The 23,475-nt window shown below is 38.1% G+C and overlaps 1 protein-coding gene across 40 annotated transcripts in view; it reads left to right on the top strand.

Moving 5' to 3' along the window:
• The window catches only part of LOC147345871 (uncharacterized), a 314,184-nt gene extending 291,800 nt beyond the window's left edge, over nt 1–22,384 (top strand). For 35 of the 40 annotated variants that reach the window (XM_086372142.1, XM_086372176.1, XM_086372174.1 and 32 more), the window contains 2 exons: nt 16,924–17,077; nt 22,215–22,384. In XM_086372142.1, the coding sequence (XP_086228268.1) occupies nt 16,924–17,077; nt 22,215–22,363 (303 nt within the window). In that variant the 3' untranslated portion in view covers nt 22,364–22,384. Of the gene's footprint in view, nt 1–5,465; nt 5,520–6,176; nt 7,622–16,923; nt 17,078–19,471; nt 19,612–20,777; nt 21,027–22,214 lie in introns of those variants that run through there. The other 5 variants (XR_015153392.1, XM_086372162.1, XM_086372180.1 and 2 more) reach the window with 5 other exon arrangements.
• The last annotated feature ends 1,091 nt before the right edge of the window (nt 22,385–23,475 follow it).

The raw sequence follows: 23,475 nt of genomic DNA, 5'->3' as shown, positions 1-23,475 counted from the left end.
GGACTTGCTGTATTGCACAAGCTCGTGCATCCCCTCTGCTCTGTTCACTATATCTTGGACCTTTGGCAGGGCAGAACCAAACGACACACACATAAGCTCCCTTAGCTGCTAAAGCCACTTCCCAAAGCTTCCCGTACCCTCTGAGGCCACAGGCCATGGGGTCCTGAGGGGTCCTGAGGGGACCCTGAGCTGCTGAGGCTGCAGACACAGCCTTCCACCAGCAGCTGTGCGGGTGGGTGCCTGACCCGGCCCGAATGCTGGCTTCCCGTGCTCCTTACTTAGTTCTGCAGATTTTGGTGGAAAAGTGCCTCTCAGTTTGTTGTCAGCAAACATTTTGGCCAGCCTCCAGGGATTTCTAATGGGTTTTTTCCCTAATATCAACCAGTCAAACAGAATCCTTCTGGGGGAGAGATTTCTAGAAGCTCTTCCCATCCCCCATTCCCTAAGCCCTGACTCACCAGGTCATTCTTTCTACCTGCTCTGTGTGTCAGCCTCGCCACCAACTCCTGTGGTTTTTCCTAACTGCATTTGCACCTGTAACCTTCTTTTGGGGATAAATTTGAGTCACCAGAGAGCCTCATCTGTCTGGAGGGATTGGATGTCACCTCCTTGCTCCTGAGGCAGCCTGTAACCGATGGTCTGTGATTGGAACATAAACCCCATGCTCATTTGTCTCAAAGCAGAGCGAACTCCAAGGTATGATTTACAGCCCAGAGCTCTGCACAGCCTCAGGCAGGCCGGGCGCCTCCAACTTCCTTATCCCGTTGTCTGGCCACTTGCTAGTGCCTCCTTGGAGCCCTTCCTTCATAAATCACCTTGCACTTGAATTCTCAGCTCAGTGTCTGGCTCTGAGAGAATCCGAAATAAGAAAAATATATATATTTTTTTTATCACATGCCTATGCCTTTACAAGAGCAGAACCTGACAGAAAGCAATGAGTCCATAAAAGAAATGGGCTGTGACGCTGAAAGTGACAGAACCCAGTGTTAAAGTCTTAGCACAGAATTTCACTTCATGATTCCATAAACAGGAACCGTTCAGCAGTCACTCAGCTGTGGATTCCACTGTGGGTCAAGTTTTGGTCTAGAGGAAGTCCATTCTGTTGCACCATAATGAAATGGCAATTTACCCTTGTGTGAGATTTAAGGGAAACATGGAGATGGGGGAGCCCTACATGAAACTGAATTCAGGTCATCTGGTTTGTGTGTTCCTGGTTCAACAGGTGATACCAAAGGTTTATATCTTGAAACTTCCTTAGAAGTTGAGCAGCGTCATCTCTTAGGTATGGAGGGAATACATTGATTCCATGAATGGAGTACTGAAGACTACACACTACATCAGCTGCATCACCTCCAATCAGAATAGCAGAAAAAGTTCCCTTAACTTCCATAACTGCTTACTTATTTCCATTGTTCGGGTACCATGTTTAGTAGAGTTTTATGCATTAAAATTTGATCCGCATTTGTGTGTGATGTGTGCTTGCATGCATAGTTCTAAAGAAGGGTTCTGCGAAAATATACATCACATCGATTTTATAACAAGCTTCCATTATTGAAAGAAAGGCTTGAAATGATGCTAAAATTTTGTCAGGGTGTAAGTGGGTGGGGAGACTTGAAGGCTGAGGGCCTGTGGATCTGATATAGACCAAATGCGTAACAGATCCTTTTAGCCATGGATGTAGGTGGGAGGAGCTGGAAAAAAAATAGGGCAATGGAAGAAACAATCAAAGGTTATAGGACTTTTGTGATAGGTTGATTTTAAGTAATGCGTTTCTTAGAAATTATCTGTTATCAGCCTCAGCCTGGGGAGTGTATGCAGCACTTCTCATAACACAGAGTTAAAAATCATGTCAATCCCAAGTATTCATGAGGCTTCCCTGGTGACTCAGTGGTAAAAAAATTTGTCTGCCAAAGCATGTGACATGGGTTTGATCCCCGGGTCAGGAAGATTCCCTGGAGAAGGAAATGGCAGCCCACTCCCGAATTCTTGTTTGGGAAATCCCATGGACAGAGGAGTCAGGGACTAAATCCATGGGGTTGCAAAAGAATTGAACACGAGTTAAAGACTAAACAGGGGGGGAAAAAGTATTCATGAGCAATTTCAACAACAGTTTTGAATTGGATAGTAGATAAAAAATGTGGGGTTGCTGTATATTCAACAATGTTCACATGATAAGAAAGTAATTGAGTCTATTGTGGATGAAGAAGCAGTTAAATTTTGAGTAACTGTACAGGAAGCTACAGATAAGTCTCTGCTGTTAGAACATCATTTCAGATTCAAGTAATAATGGTGCATTCTTGCATAACTTTCCCCAGATATTGATTTTCCAAGATGCCCTAGGGTTATATTAATAAGTTTAATTAATGTAATTCATCATTAACTCCCTAGTTAGTATGGGAATTCAGCATATTTCTCCCCTGTTATTACAAAGTTCCTGATTTTGTGTGGGTTTGACCTAGTTTACAATTGTTTAGGACTGGAAAATCACACCATTTTGACTCCCACATCATTCTTCTGACTTCTGAGATGCTCAGACTACCAACTCCTGGGGAATTCTCCCTTATCCTGGACCACAGCACCAGCCATGGGTTGTCTTAGCAATTACTTGGTGTGTCTTGCTCAGAAACCTGTGGTTCACTCACAGATCAATCACTAGGGGAAGAAAATGTTTTTCTTATCACTTGTATTCATACCCTTTTTCATTATGTTTTCTTAAAGTCTTTCCCCACCCCACTCCCCCCATGATGTCTCATACTCTCTCCCTTCAGTGCAGGCAGAGTATTCTTCTGGACTCCTGTAGCAACATTATTTCACTTCAACCAATCGCCAGGATTGTCTTCCTTTCCATCTTCCAGAATATATCATCAGCTATTCATTCTTTACTGTGAGGTTATCTAAGTGACAAGTTGACATTAATTACCACACTGCCTGAGTGAGCTGGAGCATTAATGCAGAAGCAATAAATGATACCAGCGTTGACAATGGAAACAGAGGAGGCTCCCTATGCAACTGAAATAAAGGCTTTTCCCAAGCTGACTCAGGATTATGTTAATTTCTAATAAGGGCAATTTGTCATTAACCTACCACATCACTGGTACTGTGAATGTTGTAACATTTTATGTCTCGTGTGTATATATGTGTGTGGATATGTAGATGTGGGCTTCCCTGCTGGTTCAGATGGTAAAGAATCTGCCTGCAAGGTGGGAGACCTGGGTTCAATCCCTACTTTTGGCAAATCCCCTGGGGAAGGGAATAGCAACCCACTCTGGTATTCTTGCCTGTATAGTCCCCTGGACAGAGTCCCCTGGACAGAGGAGCGAGGCAGGCTATCATCCATGGGGTCCCCAAAAGTGAGACACAGCTGAGTGACTAACAACCACACAAAATATGGAGATTTACGATTCAGGTGACTATTTTGTGGACTGTATAGGTTTCAATCAGAATATTAATATCAGTAATTCTCTTTTCTTTTTATATCCTTGTAGTGTACTGTATAAATAATCTCATCACACCTTGATAAACCAAAATATATGACTAGATGGTCCAAAAAGCAGTTGGGGTTGTAAAGTTGCCATCTGGTTTCTGCACCTGCTATTAAGTTGGCAGACTTGGACATTGGTTTCTCTATTGCCATAAAAAAAAAAAAAAACTTTTCATAGAGTCTCACTATCCTTGAGCACATAACACCACTAAACATTTCTTTAAATTGTTTTTTCTTTGTTGGGTTTTGTAAAATCACTTATCCTGGTTCTTATATGTTACTATCCATTTCTAGATCTTCCTCTCTCTCTCACCTATTTATTCTGATTTTACTTTAAATTTTTATATTCCCCAGGATTCTCTATTCATGACTCTTTTTCAGATAGAATTTTCTTTCAGTTGAAAATGGCTTTTCAACTGGCTTGTACAAAAAGATAATTTACTGACTCAAATCACAGAATAGACTAAGGGTAGGCTGGGTTTCACTTTGATACTCACAAATATGTCACAAAAATGCAGTTATGCCCTCTCTCCAGGATCAACTCAATTCTCTACCATGTGTAGGATTCAGCTTTATGAAAATATGCGAGCACAAAGGCAGACAGGAGAAGAGCGAAGCCGCCAGCTTGCAAACGTAACTCTAAGGGAAATCTCCCTGGTTGCTTTCTGTGAAGCCCCAGCATCAGTGCTTAGCAACATGATGGCTCTGACGGTTCAAAGTCCTGTCCAGAGAACAATGACCATGAGTGAGGTATCCTGATTACCATAGGCCAATGGACATTTTGTGCAGGACTGTTCTTTGTGCAGAAATGTCTGGCTCTTGGATGGTGTTTATATCTCTTACCCTTGGGAAATAATAGCATTAGCATCCCCTCCTTCAAACACATCTTGGTTTTGTTGTTGCTCAGTCACTGAGTCACGTCCAACTCCTTGTGGCCCTGTGGACTGCAGGACACAAGGCTTCCCTTGTCCTTCACTATCTCCTGGAGTTTACTCAAGCTCATGTTCGTTGAGTCAGTGATGCTATCTAACCATCTCACCCTCTGCTTCCCCCTTTTCCTTTGGCCTTCAATGTTTTCCAGCATCAGGGTCTTTACCAATGAGTTGGCTTTTTGTATCAGGTGGCCAAAGTATTTAAGCTTCAGTTTCAGCATCAGTCCTTCCAATGAATATTCAGAGTTGATTTCCTTTAGGGTTGACTGCTTGGATCTCCTTGCCTCCCAAGGGATTCTCAACAGTCTTCTCCAGCACCACAATTCGAAAGTATCAATTCTTTGGTGTTCAGCCTTCTTTATGGAGGAGGGAATGGCAAACTGCTTCAGTATTTTTGCTGCAAGAACCCCATAAACAGTATGAAAAAGCCAAACATATCCAGCAATGCCAAGAATGCCACTCAGAATGGAGAACTGCTCGTTTAGACCAAATGAGACCCACCTCTGAATGATATGACATCTACCTGACCTAAGATCATGGCTCTGAGTTCAGGAGAATAAATTTCTATTAGGAAATTTATGTTTGCTATTTGCTGTTGTTATTGTTAGGTTTGAACTATCAATGTCTGGCTAATGGCCTCTATTATCAGTCAATAAGCAAGATTTGTCTGCTAAGATCTGAGCCATTATGGTATAACACAAACTCATCTGTTATTGCAGTCTCTATAGGATCCAGTCCTGACTTTGTCATCTTGCATTTTAATTTACTTTCTATTTTAATTCCATTATTTCAACACATTTTGTTCCTCCCATATCATTAAACATCAAGTCATATTGATTATGATTCCTAAATATTATTTTTATTATAACCCATTTTTCCCTTCACTATTGCAATGTCTTGAACTATCAAAAATGTAAGTGTATTATTAGAAGAAGGGTTTCTCTGACCCATTCTGGTATCTTTCTGTCCATCCACTGTAAAACCACCAAAGTATTCTTTCAATAACAAGTCTGGTCATTTTCCTACATTCGGTGACTCCTGATTCTTTCTAGGAGGAGATGACAAGCTACAGCCTGTGGATTAAATCCATCTTAATGCTTGTATTGGTAAGTGAAGTTTTATTGGGAAAGTCTCCACATTCATTACACATTATCTATGGCTGCTTTTTAAAATTTTTTTATTATTTTATTTTTTTTAACTTTACAATATTGTATTGGTTTGTAAGAGCAGAGTTGAGGAGTTGCCCTTTACAGAGAAAGCCTGTTGACACCTGCCCTACACAATGCTTGTGAAATAGCATTCAGAATTGAGTGAACTTGTAGAATCTGGTAGGACAGAGTAGAGTGAAATGATATTTCATAAGCCTTTCAAGTAGCATGTGCTGTCTGCTCCATTTGACTCCAAGCACACTCTTCTAATCTTGTCTAACTGTAGCACCACTTTATCCCTAGAAATGCATCCAATCATGACATCTTTCACAAAGTATTCCTTGATCCCAAGTAAATAGATTTATTAATTTCATTCTTGCTTCACTTCTTCACCTGTTGTTCAGTCACTCAGTAGTGTCCGACTCTTTGTGACCCCATGGACTGCAGCACTCCAGGCCTCCCTGTCCATCACCATCTCCCGGAGTTTGCTCAAACTCACGTCCATTGAGTCAGTGATGCCAGCCAACAACTTCATCCACTGTCATCCCTTTCTACTGCTGCCTTCAATCTTTCCTAACATGGTCTTTTCTAATGCGCTGTTCTTCTGTTCAACAGGGGGCCAAAGTATTCGAGCTTCAGCTTCAGCATCAGTCCTTACAGTGAATATTCCGGACTGATTTCCTTTAGGATTGACTGGTTCCATCTCCTTGCAGTCCAAGGGACGCTCAAGAGTCTTCTCCAGCAGCCTAATTCGAAAGCACCAATTCTTCAGTACTCAACCTTCTTTATGTCCAACTCTGACATTTGTATGTGACTACTGGAAAAACCATAGCTTGACTATACCTTCTTTACCTAGACTTTATACCATTATTGTCATTATAAAACTATACTTTTTGCATGTCATGAAACTTTAAGATTGAGACTGTGCCTTACCAATATAATTATTGAATCCTCCAAAACATTTTCTTTCATGTTGCAGGTTCATAGTTAATATTTAGTGAGTAAATAACAGAATTATTTAAAACACCTAATTGAGGATATCAAATAAGCATCATCTCTTGTCCAATTATGACTTAACATTACCGGATTCTACTTGAACACACATCATTTTATCCTGAATGTGGCCTATGGAGTTCGTATGGTACATGATATGAGGAATGTAGCTCTAATGATAGTCGTGTTAGCTTCCACTTAGAATGAAGAATTAACTTTCGGTGGGATGGGATCCTTGTTCATGCTGAGGAATTACTGTTTTGGCTTGTTAATCATTCAGGTAGGAAGCTACACTATTCTAGGTATGTTCACTTGACATGCAATTAGAGTTCTACAGTCTTTTTGTTAGCAGTGCAAATCCCATCATAATTTAATAAAATAGTAGCTAATGCTCATCGTTTGTAATTATAATATTGATCGTAACACTCTCCAACATAGTAAAAATGGTTTTTTGAAAGTACTGTAATTTCTACAATAGCTTAATTATGAAACACTAATCCACACTAATCCTGTTGCCACTGCATCAGTCTTTGGCTGCCCCTGCTCTGCCTCCCAGAATGGTCCTGCTCCCTCCAGGGATGTGAACAGTTCAGTGACACTCACATCACTGAACCTTTCCCGACAAGCATTTTGCAACTTGTCCTCATCGTCATGGGTAGATTATAGTCAACTTACTCGTCAAGACAGGAGGAGAAATCTTGTACTTGTAGAAAGTCTTTTTTGTGTGGCTTTGACCTGGAATGAATGAAGTCCTGGGTTTCATCTTGCTCTTAAGTAAGGGCGCTTCCTCTGCCTCCAGTCACTGTTGGCTCAACCAGTAGGAAGACTGTCTGACTCGTGTCCTGGTCGACGTCTTCCGTTGTTCTCTTGTAGTCTCCATTTTGAAGCCTGGAGAACTGCCGCAATTCCAGTCCTGCCTACATGGGACTCGGTTTTACATTTCATCATCCTTTGGGCAGGCACATTCCTGTTTCCAGTCTTTGTTTAGTATAAACATTATTATGTACAGATATCTATGGAATAGGCCCTGTATATTTGGGACCTCAATATTAAATTCTCCAAATCTATGTCTTGTTCTGTCATCTGACTTTCATTTGCTAAATTTTCCTTAAATTGTTACTGAGGTTGTTAGGCCAGTTGGCACAACGTCAGACATACTTACATAGTTTATCTTTCTAATTCCAGTGTTATAACCTGGTCGGTTCTCCATAATACATTTATTGGATCATTTCTCCAAACTGAGTTTGATCAGGCTGAATCATGGCATCTTCTGATTTAGAACCAAGGCTTTTGGAGTATCTCACAATACCAATAAACCTAAGCCTAAGATTTGTCAAAAAATATGATGGTACTCTAAGGGAAAATTAAAAAAAAAAAAAAGATGAGTAGTGCTCAGTTTTCAGTCACAAAATATTTCACCCTAGTAGAAAGGCTTGTCAGAAAAATGATAAGTATCACAAAATGCAAATAATTCAGTGCTAAATATAACTGTACATGAAATACAGCACAAATTGACACACAAGAATAATTATTTCCTCCAAATGGAATCTGGGGAATGTTTATCATGGACATCTGACTTACAGAATAAACAATTTTTTGTTTATATAACATATATATTGAGAATTAATGAGAGAATATTGTGTTGTGAGGAAGGATCTTGTAAAAACCTGTACATATATAAAACAGGGTAAAAATCTGGGCATCAAGATACACATATGATAGAAAAGTCCACCAATTCAGGATGAATTAAATGGGGAAAAAATGGGCTTAGTACAATAGTGATTAATGCTGAGCCAGTATATGGTAATCAATGCATTAGGCTGAAGGAGGATGCATTCTTTTCTAGGGTCAGTTTTTATTTCACAGCAGCCAAGGAGACCAGTGATACCTCTAAGTTTTCTGGTGTGTGAAGTTGACATGACGTCAGATTTTAAGTATTACAAATATCCCTCTTTTGTGATCCTAGAAAGATTAGTCCTAAAAAACATGCCTAGAAAATAGAAAATAGTCTAAAAAGATAGTTAAACAATTTTTTTTACTTTTAATTAAAAACTACTATATAGCACATATATCAAGTATTAAGATTTATATACTATGTTGAAATTGAGAATAACAAAGTATACAGTTTTCTTTTTCAAGATTAGGCTTCCTGGCTATACTGTCTAGACTTTTCAAGTCTTCATGGCCTCTAAGCATCTCTCTGTCATCTAATTATGTTTAAAAAAAAAAGCTAGTGCTGTCCTGAAGTCTGTTACTTCACTTGTACTTTAGTCTCAAAGTAAGGAGCGTATTTGCTTCAAGTTTAATGCATAGAACTACTCAGTCTGAATTATTTGTTGTTGTTCAGTCCCTAAGTCATATCTGACTCTGTGACTCCATGGATGGCAGAATGCCAGTGTTCCCTATCCTTCGCTATCCCCAGGAGTTTGCTCAAACTCATGTCCATTGAGTCAATGATGCCATACAACCATCTTATCCTCTGTCACCCCCTTTTCCTCCTGCCCCCAAACTTGCCCAGCATCAGGGTTTTTTTTCCAATGAGTGAGCTCTTCACATCAGGTGTCCAAAGTATTAGACCTTCAGCATCAGTCCTTCTAATAAATATTCAGGGTTGATTTCCTTCAGGATTGACTGGTTTGATCTCCTTTCTGTTCAAGGGAGTCTCCCCATCACTATTTGTTTAGTATGCATCTTGCATCTTTCATTTTCAATCATTCAGCAAATTTACTGGGCACCTATGGTTTTTCCAGTGGTCATGTATGGGTGTGAGAGTTGGACTGTGAAGAAAGCTGAGCACTGAAGAATTGATGCTTTTGAACTCTGGTGTTGGAAAAGACTCTTGAGAGTCCCTTGGACTGCAAGGAGATCCACACAGTATATCCTAAAGGAGATCAGTCCTGGGTATTCTTTGGAAGGAATGATGCTAAAGCTGAAACTCCAGTACTTTGGCCACCTCATGCAAATAGTTGACTCATTGGAAAAGGCTCTGATGCTAGGAGGGATTGGGGGCAGGAGGAGAAGGAGACAACAGAGGATGAGATGGCTGGATGGCATCACCGACTCCATGGACGTGAGTCTGAGTGAACTCCGGGAGTTGGTGATGGACAGGGAGGCCTGGCGTGCTGCGATTCATGGGGTCTCAAAGAGTCGGACATGACTGAGCAACTGAACTGAACTGAACCATGTACCAGACATTGTTCTAGAATTTAGGTGAACAGTGGAAAAAAATCTGAAAAAATTCCTTTCCCTATGCAGCCGAAGGAACTCAACACTAAGAACCTGGTTGCAATTTTAGAGAGAAATGCACATTTTCCTTGTAGTTGTCACTCAAAGTTTTACAAACATTTAAAATGCAATAGCGAAGTAAAATTATAGACATCTGACAAGATAATGCTGCTGGTATTCATAAAACAGAGACTGAAATGGTGCCTAATCATAAACAGAAGACACATTATTAGTGTTGGTGGCAACTGGCAATCTAAAATTGAATAAATCTATTTTAATAGATAGTGAATACAAAATTAAAGCAGAATTTAGGAAATTATTTCAGTTATAAATATATTTTAGAAGTATTCAACCAAAAACTAGCAATTTTTTAAAAATTTCCTACTCAGTGTAAATATGGACATATGATATGAATAATCAAGTGCATTCAAATGAGTGTCATTGGATTCCAAAAATATATTTAGTACAGTGAAAATTAAGGGGCACATTTAAACAGATGCTGTCTGAAAGGAACTGAGGATAAAAGTTCTGCCTCCAATTAGGTAATAATATTGATGCTAGGTAGACAGTTTAATTCATGTAGTAACTAATGAACATATTGCTTTGCAAAATATATTTTTGCCCTCTGTGGCAGCTGAATTAAGCAGTACTGTGAATATTGGTCCCTATTGGAATAAGCAGTTTCTATTCTGGATCTTTCATGAAATGGCTATCCTCTGGAAAAATGTAAAAGATTTATGAAAATTATTTAATGCATAAAGTAGAGAGTCTACATAAGACATTAAAGTTGGAAAGAAAAATAGGGCAGATAAGTAAGTAAGTTGGTTCTATGTTTTGCTTTACTTTTTCAACTGTTGCTAAACAAATCATGTAATATTTTATATACCGGCAGGTTGGAAGGTTAAAATGGAAAGAAAAAGCAGAATATGGGATTTTCAGAGGTAGATTTGAGATACAGTTAGCTGCATGAAAGAGTAAGTTCAACATGAAGCTGGAAGAAGAACAAAGACCTAATAAAGTTAAGGGTGAATGTCAATGGTATTTTAAATGACACTAAACCAGAAATAAGTGATCAGGGTCAGTCCTCAGTCAAGGTAGAAAAGAAATAGATGGGAGAATGGGCAATAAAATATACAGAGATGAGTGGTTGGGTGATAGGGAATAAGCTCTAGGAACAACATATCACAGGGAGGCTGATCACACCTGTGTGTTAGGATCCAAAAAGTGCCTATCACCATCTTCTATCACGAATGTTTTGTCTTGAGAGCTTCCCGGTGGTCCAGGGGTTAAGACTGTGAGTTTCCACTGCAGGGGGCATGGGTTTGATCCCTGGCTGGGGAACTAAGATCTCATATGCTGCATGGTGTGGCCAAAGATAAAAATACACAAAATAATATTTTTGTCCCTAAGAGTATCATGACATTTGAAATCCCGCGATTTAACATTTGTTATTTTGGCTCCTAAAAATTTAGTTCTTAAAAAAAAAAAAAAAAATCTTTAATCTGAGTCCCAGGTAGCACAGTGATAAAGAATCCATTTGCCAGTGCAGGAGATACAGGAGACAGGTTCGATCCCTGGGTTAGGAAGATCCCCTGGAGGAGGAAATGACAACCTACTCCAGTATTTTTGCCTGGGATGGACAGAGAAGCCTGGTGGCTACAGTCTGTGGGGTTGCAAAATATCAGATATGACTGAGGAACTGAGCACAGCCTAACTGGTTAACTCTTTCCTCATCTGCGCTACCTGATCCAGGGTTTAACAATGCATGTCCATTGTGGTCCTGAGTAGAACTCTTCAGCAGCAGTGCCCTAAAGGTTGACTTTGGTGAGGTTGTTTTGGTTTCTTTTTCTTTGTTTGATGTGTACCCCTCCCCTTCAGAAAGAGGATCGCATTTCCTCTTTCAGTGTTCACTGAAAAAAAAATAACTCTGATCACACATCCACAAAAATAAAGAGCCTTGAAATTAGGAGGCTGGTGCTCTGCTGGTGGGTCACCAATGATGCCAGCTGAAAATGTGTGATTTTTCATTTTACCATTTCTGGAGAACTAAAAATCTGCCAGTAAAAATATAAGATAATGAATTGGCAATCCCTGGAGTGTGTTCAAAGGCAGGTCCAGGTTTTGTGAGGCCTGCAGCTGATACAGTAGGGGCAGTCATCTTTTAAGTATGCATGCAATGTTCCTGAAACTAAATTAGGTATAAGGCCCTGGAAGGAACCCGTGCAGTTGGAGGGCCCCGAAGCTTCATCTTCATTAGCTTTACAGTAAATCTCCCTCTGTACATAATATAATTGCTCCTCAGTTATTAGCAAGCGTGGCAGGAATGGTGAAGTCAGCAACTGGCTGGCCTTGGAGCAGCAAGCAGATTCGAGGATTGGCCGTGGCCATCAGCTCACCGATGGCTTTCCCAGACTGAGGCTGAGGCCATTATCACTAAAATATCATCTAAAGAGCAGAGGAGGTCCAGGGAGCAACAAATCCCCTCTCTTTACTTTTTAATTTGACACTCCCTGCTGTCTCTGCGTTGTGTGTCTTTTCTTCTTAAAGGTCCACTCTTGGCGCACAGCACGGGTTCATTCTGCCTTTCAGTAGTTCAAAGATGGAGCTGGCAAACTTTTTGTGTCTGCATGTATTGTGATAGTATTTTAAACAGCCTCTTATATACTAATACATCATTCATCTAACTGTTAATTATTAAGTGTCTGTTATGGGTTTAATTGCATCCTCCCCAAAGGTATGTCACATTCTGAATCACCAGGACCTCAGAGGGGGAATTTACTTGGAAATAGGTTCAGTGTGGATATAATTAGTTAAGATGAGGTCATACTAGACTGGGATGATAATCTAACCTGATCGGTGTCCTTAGGAGAAGAGGAGAGACACAGACCCCTAAAGGGAGAATGCCTTGTGAGGACAGAGGTAGAAATTGGAATGCTGGAGCTGTAAGTCCAGGAATTTCAAGGATTGCACACAAAATGCCAGGAGCTAGAGGGCCTAAGAAGAAGCATGGATGGGGTTTCCCTGACAGATTTCGGAGGGAACCTGAACCTGTGGATAAGCTGATTTCAGATTGCAAGCCTGTAGAACTGTGAAAGAATAAATTACTATTATCATAACTACTATGGATATCAGCTCAGAAAGACATTGAAAGCCTTGTTAAAGAATTTGAGCTTTACATGTAGAGTGTTGGGAAGCAAGAGCGTTTCTTCATAAAAAGTAAATGATCCAATTTGTATTCTGCAATAATCACTGCAGATAACATGTTGGAAACATTCACCTTACTGGTCCTGCTGCCCAGAACTTAAATGAAAGCAAGTGAATAAAAATGTATAAAGAGACAAAGAACACAGGAGCGGAGAGATGATGCCAGAGGAGAAATGTCAGCAACATTTTGGAACTTGGTGAGACCCTTGGATTAGTAGGCGCTGATGGAGCAGGGTGGAGGAAGTGGAAACCTAGAGGTCTGGGCTGGAGACCACAGATATGGAGTGAGCCTCTTTGTGATGAAGATTTGGAAAGGCTCAGAACACTGAGGTATCATGATCCTCTAAAAACACCTCCTAGTGTTCAAGGAGGAGCAGAAAAGAGAAGAGAAGCTTATCAGTTAACCATTTTTGCCCTTGCTGAGTCTACCCAAGCAAAGCATGAGGCTGAATCTTAAGAATGGCTGGGCTGGAAGAATGGAAAGCAGACACCTCTGGGCTAGGAGTGAAGGGCTGGACTGTGAGAGGGCTTGTGAATAAAGGCTCACCTGCGGAAATGTGAGAGCCCTTCCCCTCTGGGCCTCTGGAATTCCAGCAGCCAAGCTGATGCTCTTCTGCCTCGTGATTGGAGTGTTCCTTTCTATGGAATATGCCTGATTTTTTAAAATAGCTATCCCGATAGTATATATGTGTCCTTCAAAGAACCGCTGGGTCCCTGCCAACCTTACTGTGGGGCTGGTACATCCACGGGTGCCTTGTAACTAATTACTCCCTAGTGTCCTTTCTTTTCTCAGAATTTTCCACCCTTTCACCCTTTGCAATATTGTTTATGTAGATGTGAGTCCTGGATTAGTTTTTTGTTTGTTTGTTTACTGCTGTGTTCTCAAAGCCTAGAAAATGGCCTGACGTGAATATCTGTTAAGTAAAATTGAACAGTCGACTTTTTACCTTCCCATGTTTTATTTCCTTCACAGTCAAGGAAAGAGCTGAATCCAAACAAATTACAAAAAAAAGGAGCTCATAATAAGCAGAGGCAATAAGCAGAGGAAAAGTACTAAATTAGAAAAGATACCATGTGCATATTGCAAAAACAGTTACTGTTTAAAAAAAAATTCCAGTAAGAAAAATCTCTTGAAAATGAAAAATGTTAAAGGTAAAATAAAAAATAATGAAAAGTATTCAATGGCACTGTTGAAAATATAGCTTAGACATTAGAAGTAATCAAGTAATGAGAAATAATGAAACAACTCTGCAAACCCAGGGTCTGATTAATAGAAATTATACACACACAACTGCTGCCCCACCATACACAGAAATTAGGAGGGAGGATTAATAGAAAATACGAAAAATGTATAATATACACAGACTGAATGGTATACTTGCATTGCTCAGAAAAATAAGTGAACATGCTTTCAAGGAGACAACAATGGTTCATTTTGTTGCTAGGGAAAAGTAGATAAGGTCCTAAGGGTAAAAGTCAACATTAAAGAAATATGTCTTTTGTTGTTCATTTATCTGCCTTTTGATTTGTTGATGTACTCTTTTAGTCATAGAAGAACATTGACATGTATTCTAATATCAAATCAGGGCACCAACAGAGAGGCAGAAGTTGAATTTGCCCAAGAAAGACAGAGTATCCGCAATGAAATAACAGCAACATTCACAAAACATCTGCTCCTTGTGTTCTTTATTCATCCATATCATTACAATTATGTAGGGAGTCTAATTACTCTATAATTTAGAAATAAAATAGCATTTTAAGGCTCTAAATTCATTTATTTACATTTCTTGTTTACTTACATGAGATAAATTTCAAGTCATTTGTCAATTTAAAAATGCAAATATGAGTAAAAATGAATGCTCAGAAATTCCTACCCCTTGAATATTATTTTATTTGTACAATTCATGCATACAACATAAATCATAGTCAATAGATATATAATGACTAATAGTAGAGACTTTGAGACTTTTATAAATTTAATAAAATCAGTATTAAACATGATAAACTAAATTATTAAGGGATCTATCTAGCAGAATGTTAAGAAAAATCTGTTGAACCTGACCATGGGGATTCTGACCAGTTTTCTTATTCCTCAGACTTGATTTTTTTTTATAATTGAATTGAATGGGGCTAAAAGTGGAAAGTTTCTGCTCTTGACCTAAAATCAATGAGTATGCTTCTTTAGGGATTTGATTAACACTCTTGAAAAGAGATCCCACTTGGGTATTTAATTACAAAATAACTCATTTTGAAAAATACGTAACTAATTTTAATGTATTAGTGCTCAGTGTAAGCAAACTACAATGCTTAATTAGAAGCATAACCCCTATCCCACCCAGCGTATAGTTTTACTTCATCTCTCTCAGCCAATATAATGGCACTTAATTTAAGAGAATTATAGGCTATATAACAGGATTGATGTGAAAATTAGGTGATCACAGTTATCTTATTTAACTTTTTGGTTTAATTCATAATGCTGGGTCTTACTGTCAGAGAAAATTGTTTGCTTCTGAGCTCATCGATGGGAATTCTGTTAAATTAAATGCCTTTGCAAAGGAAAATCTATAAGAAACACCAGATCTACTGGATAGGATAATGAAAGCAACTCTGGAAACAGTATATATACATAAACGCTACTGTGAAATACTCCAACACTGGGTCAGTTAAGCTGGAGAACAGAATTCAGCTGGGATAATTATTTTACTGAATGTTTGAATGTTTATTAGGTATAATCACTGATTTGTGAAACATCCAGTAAGGTAGTGCTGTTAGTCCACTTTGTGAATCAATGAGAATGTGTGTTCTGGAAGACTTTAAACCAGGTTAATATACTGAATATAAACACTGCATGGTTCAGTATTTCCCCATTGCTTCATGCATGCTTTTCATTGGTCTTGCCCACATTTTGCCCAGATGTTCTCCAGTCGATTCTCTTCAGTGAAACCTTCACCAAAACCTTAGCTTCACTCCAATTAAAGCTGAATGCTGAGGCTCTCTTTTCCAGGAATAATGGTTTCTTAAAAGCTGGATTTAACTTCACCACTGCCAAACAATTAAAAAAAACAAAATTGACCAGTCATATGAAATGACACAATTTAAGTCCTGTAAGCTAGGCAGCTCATGACTGATATCCCTCAGAGGAGGAAAGAAGCGGAGGCTTCCTATCATTCAGGGTTTCTTCAAGGACACTTCTGGATCATCCATCAGGCAGAATATTAGCAGTTACCTTGCTGAGTTGAGATGACAGAATACAGAACCTAGGGATCCTGAAGGCACTAGCAGTTTCAGAACAGAGTTTTGGAGAGGAATAAACTACTCAGGGGAAAAAAAAAGACTTCAGAGTTCATCTAGGGAGCTCCTTGATTCTTTGCTAACTGTTGAGAACCATATGCATAAAGTAAAAATCCAAGTGGCTGGGCAAAGAGTAAGCAGGCAGCTCTGAGGTGAAGAACACTTGAGTTCTCAGAGAGATGGGGATGGTTCACATTTCCACTGTTCAGAGTGGAGAGTCTGCAAAAATCCCATAGAAAACGCAGTAGACACTGCAGAGGAGATGGCCTTCAGTAGTGAGGGCACCTTTTATCTCATTTAGAGCCAATAGAGGAATGCAGGAAACAAGTTAAAGAACATTTCAAAAAGTTCAAACCAAATCTCAGGTAACACCAACAAAATCCGCATACTCAACAATGTAAAACAAACAATTCTCAGGATGTAATTAAAATTCTTAGGTGCAAAACTTTGGAAAATGTGACATATAAACAGAGTAAAAATAATTCAGTAGAACAGACTCAAAAATGATAGAGATAATGGATTTATAGTGGACATTCTGTAGTTCCTAAGCTGTGTAAAACTTTGTTTAAAAACTTGTGAAGAGAGAAATGGACTATAATAATAATCTAAATAAGTCCCTCTCTCCAACTTCCTGAAACTGTTTCCTCAGCTGCAAAGCGTGGGCTTGGAAGTGCTGACAGGGGGAGGACTTGCGGTATGTCATGTACAGCGCCTGGCCAGACAGGACTCTGTGATGCTGATCTGGTGGGCAGACAGGAGCAGGAGTTCCAGAACAATGGTGCGGCAGAGGCGTGGTGCAAGAGGTGAGCTCTAGTGTCTTTCGCTCGTTGATGCCCACCCCCGCCCTGGAATCCCCAGCTCCCTTCCTGTTTATCTCAATGGCAGAAGCACGCTGCTGGCGAACTTGAGACACTCCCCTCCACTGCTGCTTGTGTCCACACTAGGGCTCCCGTATCCCGCTCACTCCCTCACCCTCCTCTTGGTGTGCAATGGCTGGAACAGGGCTGCACGTGGTAGACAACCAATATTTCCTAATCCAGAAAAGCTATGACAAACCTAGACAGCGTATTCAAAAGCAAAGAAACCTACTAGCTAGAATTAATCGGAATTTAGACATTACTGAAAAAATATTAAATGAATATGAAGACATACCTGTTGAGAATTTTATTACCTATAGAGAATTTTCACAGTGAAGACCACAATCTCAATGACTTATGGGGAAATATATATGTTTAGTTAAAATCATAAGGATAGGAAGAAAAGGCAGGCAGACAAACATTTGGGGAAATAATAGCTAAGTATTTTCTACATACGATGAAAACTATAAACCAACAGATTAAGGAAATGCAACTGACCCAATTGGGAAAAACACACTGTAACATCACACTGTTTAATACCAGTAAAAATATATATTAAAAGTAAGCAGGGAAAATAAAAAACACAATGTACACAAACTGACAAACTACCAATAAATTATAACCTTGAAATGTTCAAGATACTGAAATTATCACAGACTTTGTAGTAGCCAATTATCACAGACTTTGTAGTAGCCACTATAATTATGCTCAGTGAGGTGAAGGAAAATACTTCTGTGAAGAAAGAAGAGATGATATATATTAGCAGAGAAAATGAAAATAGATGCTGCTTCTGCTAAGTCGGTTCAGTCATGTCCGGCTCTGTGCAACCCCATAGACAGCAGCCCACCAGGTTCCTCTGTCCATGGGATTCTCCAGGCAAGAACACTGGAGTGGGTTGCCATTTCCTTCTCCATAAAATAGATGAAGAATTAATTAAGTAGAAAATTTAGAAAATAATATTTGAAGTGAAAAATACTGAATAGGCTTAATAACAGAATGAAAATTTAAAAAAGGAAGGAATGAATCAATAAAGAGCATTCAATCAGAAGTTAAAGAAAATAAATTTAAAAGTATGGAAAATCACCACTAGGACCTATCAATCGGAGAAGGCAGTGGCAACCCACTCCAGTGTTCTTGCCTGGAGAATCCCAGGGATGGGGGAGCCTGGTGGGCTGCTGTCGATGGGGTCTCACAGAGTCAGACACGACTGAAGCGACTTAGCAGCAGCAGCAGGACCTATCAAAAACTAAAGACCTAACATAGGAATAACCTATGAAGAATTAATTAGAAAGGTAGGATATGGCAGAAAAACATTTGAAGGAATAATGGCCAAAAACTTCTACTAAAGTCTGGTAAAATATTAACATTCACAAAATTAAGCTCATTTAAGTGCAAGCTATGTGTTTGGAGGAGAAGGCAATGGCACCCAACTCCAGCACTCTTGCCTGGAAAATCCCATGGACAGAGGAGCCTGGTAGGCTGCAGTCCATGAGGTCACGAAGAGTCGGACACGACTGAGCGACTTCAATTTGACTTTTCACTTTCATGCATTGGAGAAGGAAATGGCAACCCACTCCAGTGTTCTTGCCTGGAGAATCCCGGGGACGGGGGAGACTGGTGGCCTGCCGTCTATGGGGTCGCACAGAGTCGGATACAACTGAAGCGAATTAGCAGAAGCAGCAGCAGCAGCAGCAGCAGTGTGTTTGGATAATTTTACATCTGGACACATCACAAACTACTAAAAATCAAAACTGTAAACATACTTCTTCCTTACTTTCAGAATGATGCAATCTGTATTTATTAGATATTTAATTGACAAAAAGCTATACCTCGGTTACTGGGAATACAAATAGAAGGATATATTTCTAATGAAATGTGAGGAGCCTAAAAAGTCTAAAAGCAACTATAAAGAGTCTGAATATGGTAGTCTTTGTTCCTGCTACAAGGAAATTTCTGCCATTGGGCCTGGCATTCTTTCATGTCATAACATATTGAAGAGTCAGATGTAGACACCGTTTTCTCTCATTCTTGGTATCACACCAGAGTGAACCCATCTTAATATTTTGTGTCTTAACAAAATGGCAAATTAAAATCCATACTCAGAGTAAAATAGCTAGCTTCAAATTCTCCTAGTTATGTAAATCTTCAACAAAAATGCTATTTTCCCCCTAGTTATTACCTTACATCTGTAATACCTATACTCAGGGATTAATTAAGCATTGGTTGAGAATATCTCAACCTTTATTTCCAAATTTCTAAAACTGTGAAGTAGGCTTATTAGGTATTTTTAACTACAAAAATTAACTTGTAATCTGTCATTTATCTTGATGATTACATTAGGAGTCTGGAATCAAGGCAACATGTTAATTTCAAAATTTAATTGGACTAAGAACAACCCTCTGTTCCAGAAATTCATCAGACAAATTTTACATACTGGACATGCTTCTGTTAGATTATCCTTTTAAGTAAAAGGACATGGGGTATGTATGTGTACATATGTGTGTTGTTTGTAAATTATATACTCCAAGTGCAATCCTCAGATTCTTTTTGTTTCGTTGGTTATATTTAATTAAGAGAGTAATTCAGTCAATTATGTTTCTAGAAGGTGTTCAGCAGTAGGCAAGACAACCAAATTCTACCAGATTATGACTTTGTAATTTGCAGAACGCTTTGTCTCAGAACACTAAACAATTTTGCTTCCTTGATGTATTGCCAGTGAACTTTGCTTTAAAGTAAGAAAACAGTATTCTGGTCATTCAGGTCCCCATTTATAGAATATTCAGTTCTTTACATTTTCTTGGCCTGCAAAATATTATAAGCACATGGATAGTGTATAAGCATAATGACATACCTAAAGTGTCCACCCATAAATTTATGATAGATATCTTTTATCAGCTTATTTCTTTGTTTTCTTTATTTATAAAGTTTCTTCATTTATAGTTGCTTTTTATGACAGTTATTATGTATTTTCACTTTTCCTCTTTGAATTTAGTGCATTTTACATGGATATAATAGAAAAATGACCACATTTATGTAAAAGTACCTCCTTTTAAAGAGAGACGGTGACTGATTTTGTCAAACTGGTGAATCAAACGACATATATTTTTGACATACAGCATCTGATCAGCAACATAATCAACAAACAAAACTAGTATTTGTTAAATCTATGCTTAAACCCATGTTTCTTCTTACTTCCTCTATATTTACTTACACTAATATCTACCCATTTAGTAGGCTAATGTATAAAGGTTTAAATTCTAGTGTTTTTTCCATTTGGTGTGAGTCATACAAGCAGATATGCCTTTAGCTTTTTGAAAGTCTTATCACATCTTCATCCCAGTTATTCACCAGTGTTTGGTGCTATTTATGCTCTTTTTAAATTATGTTTATCTTTATGGTAATGAGTTTGTATGCACTGAATCCTGTATTATAAAAAGAGATTGAACGGATAAATTCAAAAGTAAATTGTCACCTGTAATATCATTAAAAGTATTCCGTCATAAAAATGGGTATTTTATATTTGCTGCAACTTCCATATTTTGCTAAGGAAACAAGTTAAAGCCTGATTATCAAGGTATAACTTTTAAAGGAATTCTATACCATGAATTCATGCCATTCACACCATGAATTTTTCTCCTTGTTACAGCCTGACATTGGATTGAGGGATCAGTCATCAAGATTGAAATGACAAATTGATTGATGACGATCAAGACATAATAGTATCACACTTGCTCTTTTATGGCTCCATGGCCACTTCTTTAGAAATACCAGCCAAATTTTGTTGTGTCACAAAAATCAGCAAATACAATTTGAAGCAAAAGCAATGAGAGAGGAGAGGAATGAACAATGTGCCGTATTTGCTCTGGCACCTCTGGGACGCTAACTACCTTGGCAGGTTCGTCCACACTCAGTCACCATGACAGAGAGGAGTGGGGTCTTTGTACTAGGTGCTACTCACATCCGCGTTCTGGAAGACAGAGTTCCAAGGATCAGGAAAACCTGTGAAATCTACCATTTAGGAGGTGATGGTCACACAGTCAGATGTAACATGCAGTAGGTGATATTAGCTTGTTGAGCCCTGGAACCTTAGGAGAAGTTACAGGGGACATAAGTAGACAATAAAAGAATATTCACTGTCAGTTTAATTTTGCTTGAATTCCAGAGGATCTCCCCTTGCCAAATACATTTTAATAAAACTTATTTCGTTTTGTGTGCATTGACTCACTCCTAAGTCCCTCCTAGGAGTGAACATTTATTTGGCTGTTTAGTGTATAAGTAAATTTTCAGTTTTTCAAATAAACTATATTGAGCTGTTTTCACCAAGAAGGTAGAAATTGTGCTTATCATGATACTAAGAATTCACAAAGCTTTCTGAAATAGGAGTTTTATGTTGTCTTCTTTAATTACCTTAATAATCTTCCTAGGATTATAAGTTTTTTAGGTGAGACTAGAAGTTTGTTAAAACTTTAAATGGGTAACTCTAAACCCTTTATTTAGCAATTCAGCTACTTATCTTAAAGCTCCTTTCAAAAATAACTATTTAATAATTGGTATTTGCCTGTTTATGAGTACAGTATTTATTGAATAAAGGCAATTATGAATTCCAAAATTATTGTACACATGAAAGTGTTTTATAAACAAAAATTAATCTTGTCAATATAATTTCTGCTTTGAGTTAATGAAGTAATTAAACCAGAATTATATACCAATTAACTTAAAATACAACCTGTATCTCAATCCTGATTATATAAACAAACACAGTTAAACACATACAAAAAAAAAGAAAATAAACCAATTTATAACCCCTCCCCATAAAGATTAGCACTATTAACATGCTGATTTAAATCCCATAGTCAGAAATATAAGTAGGTCACTATATACATTTATATTTTATTTTTATGTTAATAATGTATTAATAATATGCTGTTTGAAGCCAGATATTTTTCTAATATTTTGAATATTTCATAGATTATTAAGTGTTATTTTAAATTTCTGTACATACTTTTATGTGGTATGTCAGATTTTAAGTATATATTTTAAATATATTTATGTTTTTTTTTTTTTTTTCTTTTTAAAAACTTAGCCCCCGACCCCCTGCAACGCAAGTCGCACTGCAAACCCCATCATGCAACGCGAGGAGGACGCTGGGGCTCTACGGCCCCGATAGACTGCGGCCTATTTATGGTTTTAAGCATTGATATCACCCATATGTTTTTAGCATATCCAAAATAAATGATATCATTATTATTAAAATTTGTATTCATTAAAAATTAGTTTTACAGAACAGAAAGGAGTAGAAAGAGTAGAATAACAGAAATGAGAGTAGTTTGGTAATTGAAAAAATATGTCAATAACTTTAATATCTTCTCTGAAGATAATAAACATGACTTTGTTTTTATCATACATTATACAAAGGCTCTCTAGAAAACTAGCAATAAAGACAGGGTAGCTTCTAATAGTTACTTAAAACATTCTCAGATACTTTTTCACTTGGGGAAAGCTATAGAGATGTTAAATAGTTTCAGACTTAATTGTAAAAATTTTGTAATAGTTATACCTTGGAATAAAGGTGAAGATGAAAAGTGAGATTTCATATTATTTAGTCTATATGTCCATACAAAGCTGATGACAACCATCCTTCAGATCTAGGTAGTGAGCACATGTTTAATTGATTTCTGTGTCTTTTTCTGTAAATTTGATAAAATACAGTTGTGTATCGTTTTAGAAATAAAGAAGATAAAGTAACAACAGTCAATAACGTGTTCTCAGAAGTTCTCTTTTTTCAATACTTTCTTTATCTCATGTTGGTATTGTTTGCCTAGAAAAGATATCAGCAAGTTAAATGAAGGGATGGACAAAAACACCTCTTGAAGTCAGGTAATGGGGAAGTTTGCAGACCCAGCAGGATGTCACATAAGTCTATTGAAACTCGGTTACAACAGGCTCTTCATTAGCAAAGGAATTTTCCGGAAGGCTGCTTTAGTAAGCTAGTAGCCTCCTTTTCATTGCTGTTTAATTAATCGAGATTTCACCACTGGAAGTATAAAACTATAGAAAAGTTTTATGATGAAGCCTTACAAAATCATCTTCAAAGAGTTAGAAATCCAAATTTACCCTAGGCTTTAATTGAAATGTAACCTCTGAGCTAAAAAATAGTTTTTCCTTTTCAAGTTTATGTGTAATTATGCCCCAAGATATAAAGTAACTTGACAGTTTACTCTTTATATTTTAACTATTGCAACCTCCTATATATAACATTTAGAACAATCTTGCAAATTTTATAGTATTGAAGAGTAAGAAATGTATTTGTATCAGGATGTGAAAAATAGTAAAATTCTACCTGG

The sequence above is a fragment of the Bos grunniens genome, chromosome 24 (genome assembly GCF_055505025.1).
Source record: "Bos grunniens cultivar Pamir isolate PY7600 chromosome 24, Bosgru_T2T1.0, whole genome shotgun sequence".
Taxonomy (NCBI): domain Eukaryota; kingdom Metazoa; phylum Chordata; class Mammalia; order Artiodactyla; family Bovidae; genus Bos; species Bos grunniens.
Note: the sequence above shows the minus strand (reverse complement) of the source record. Positions and strands in the feature narration are given on the sequence as shown.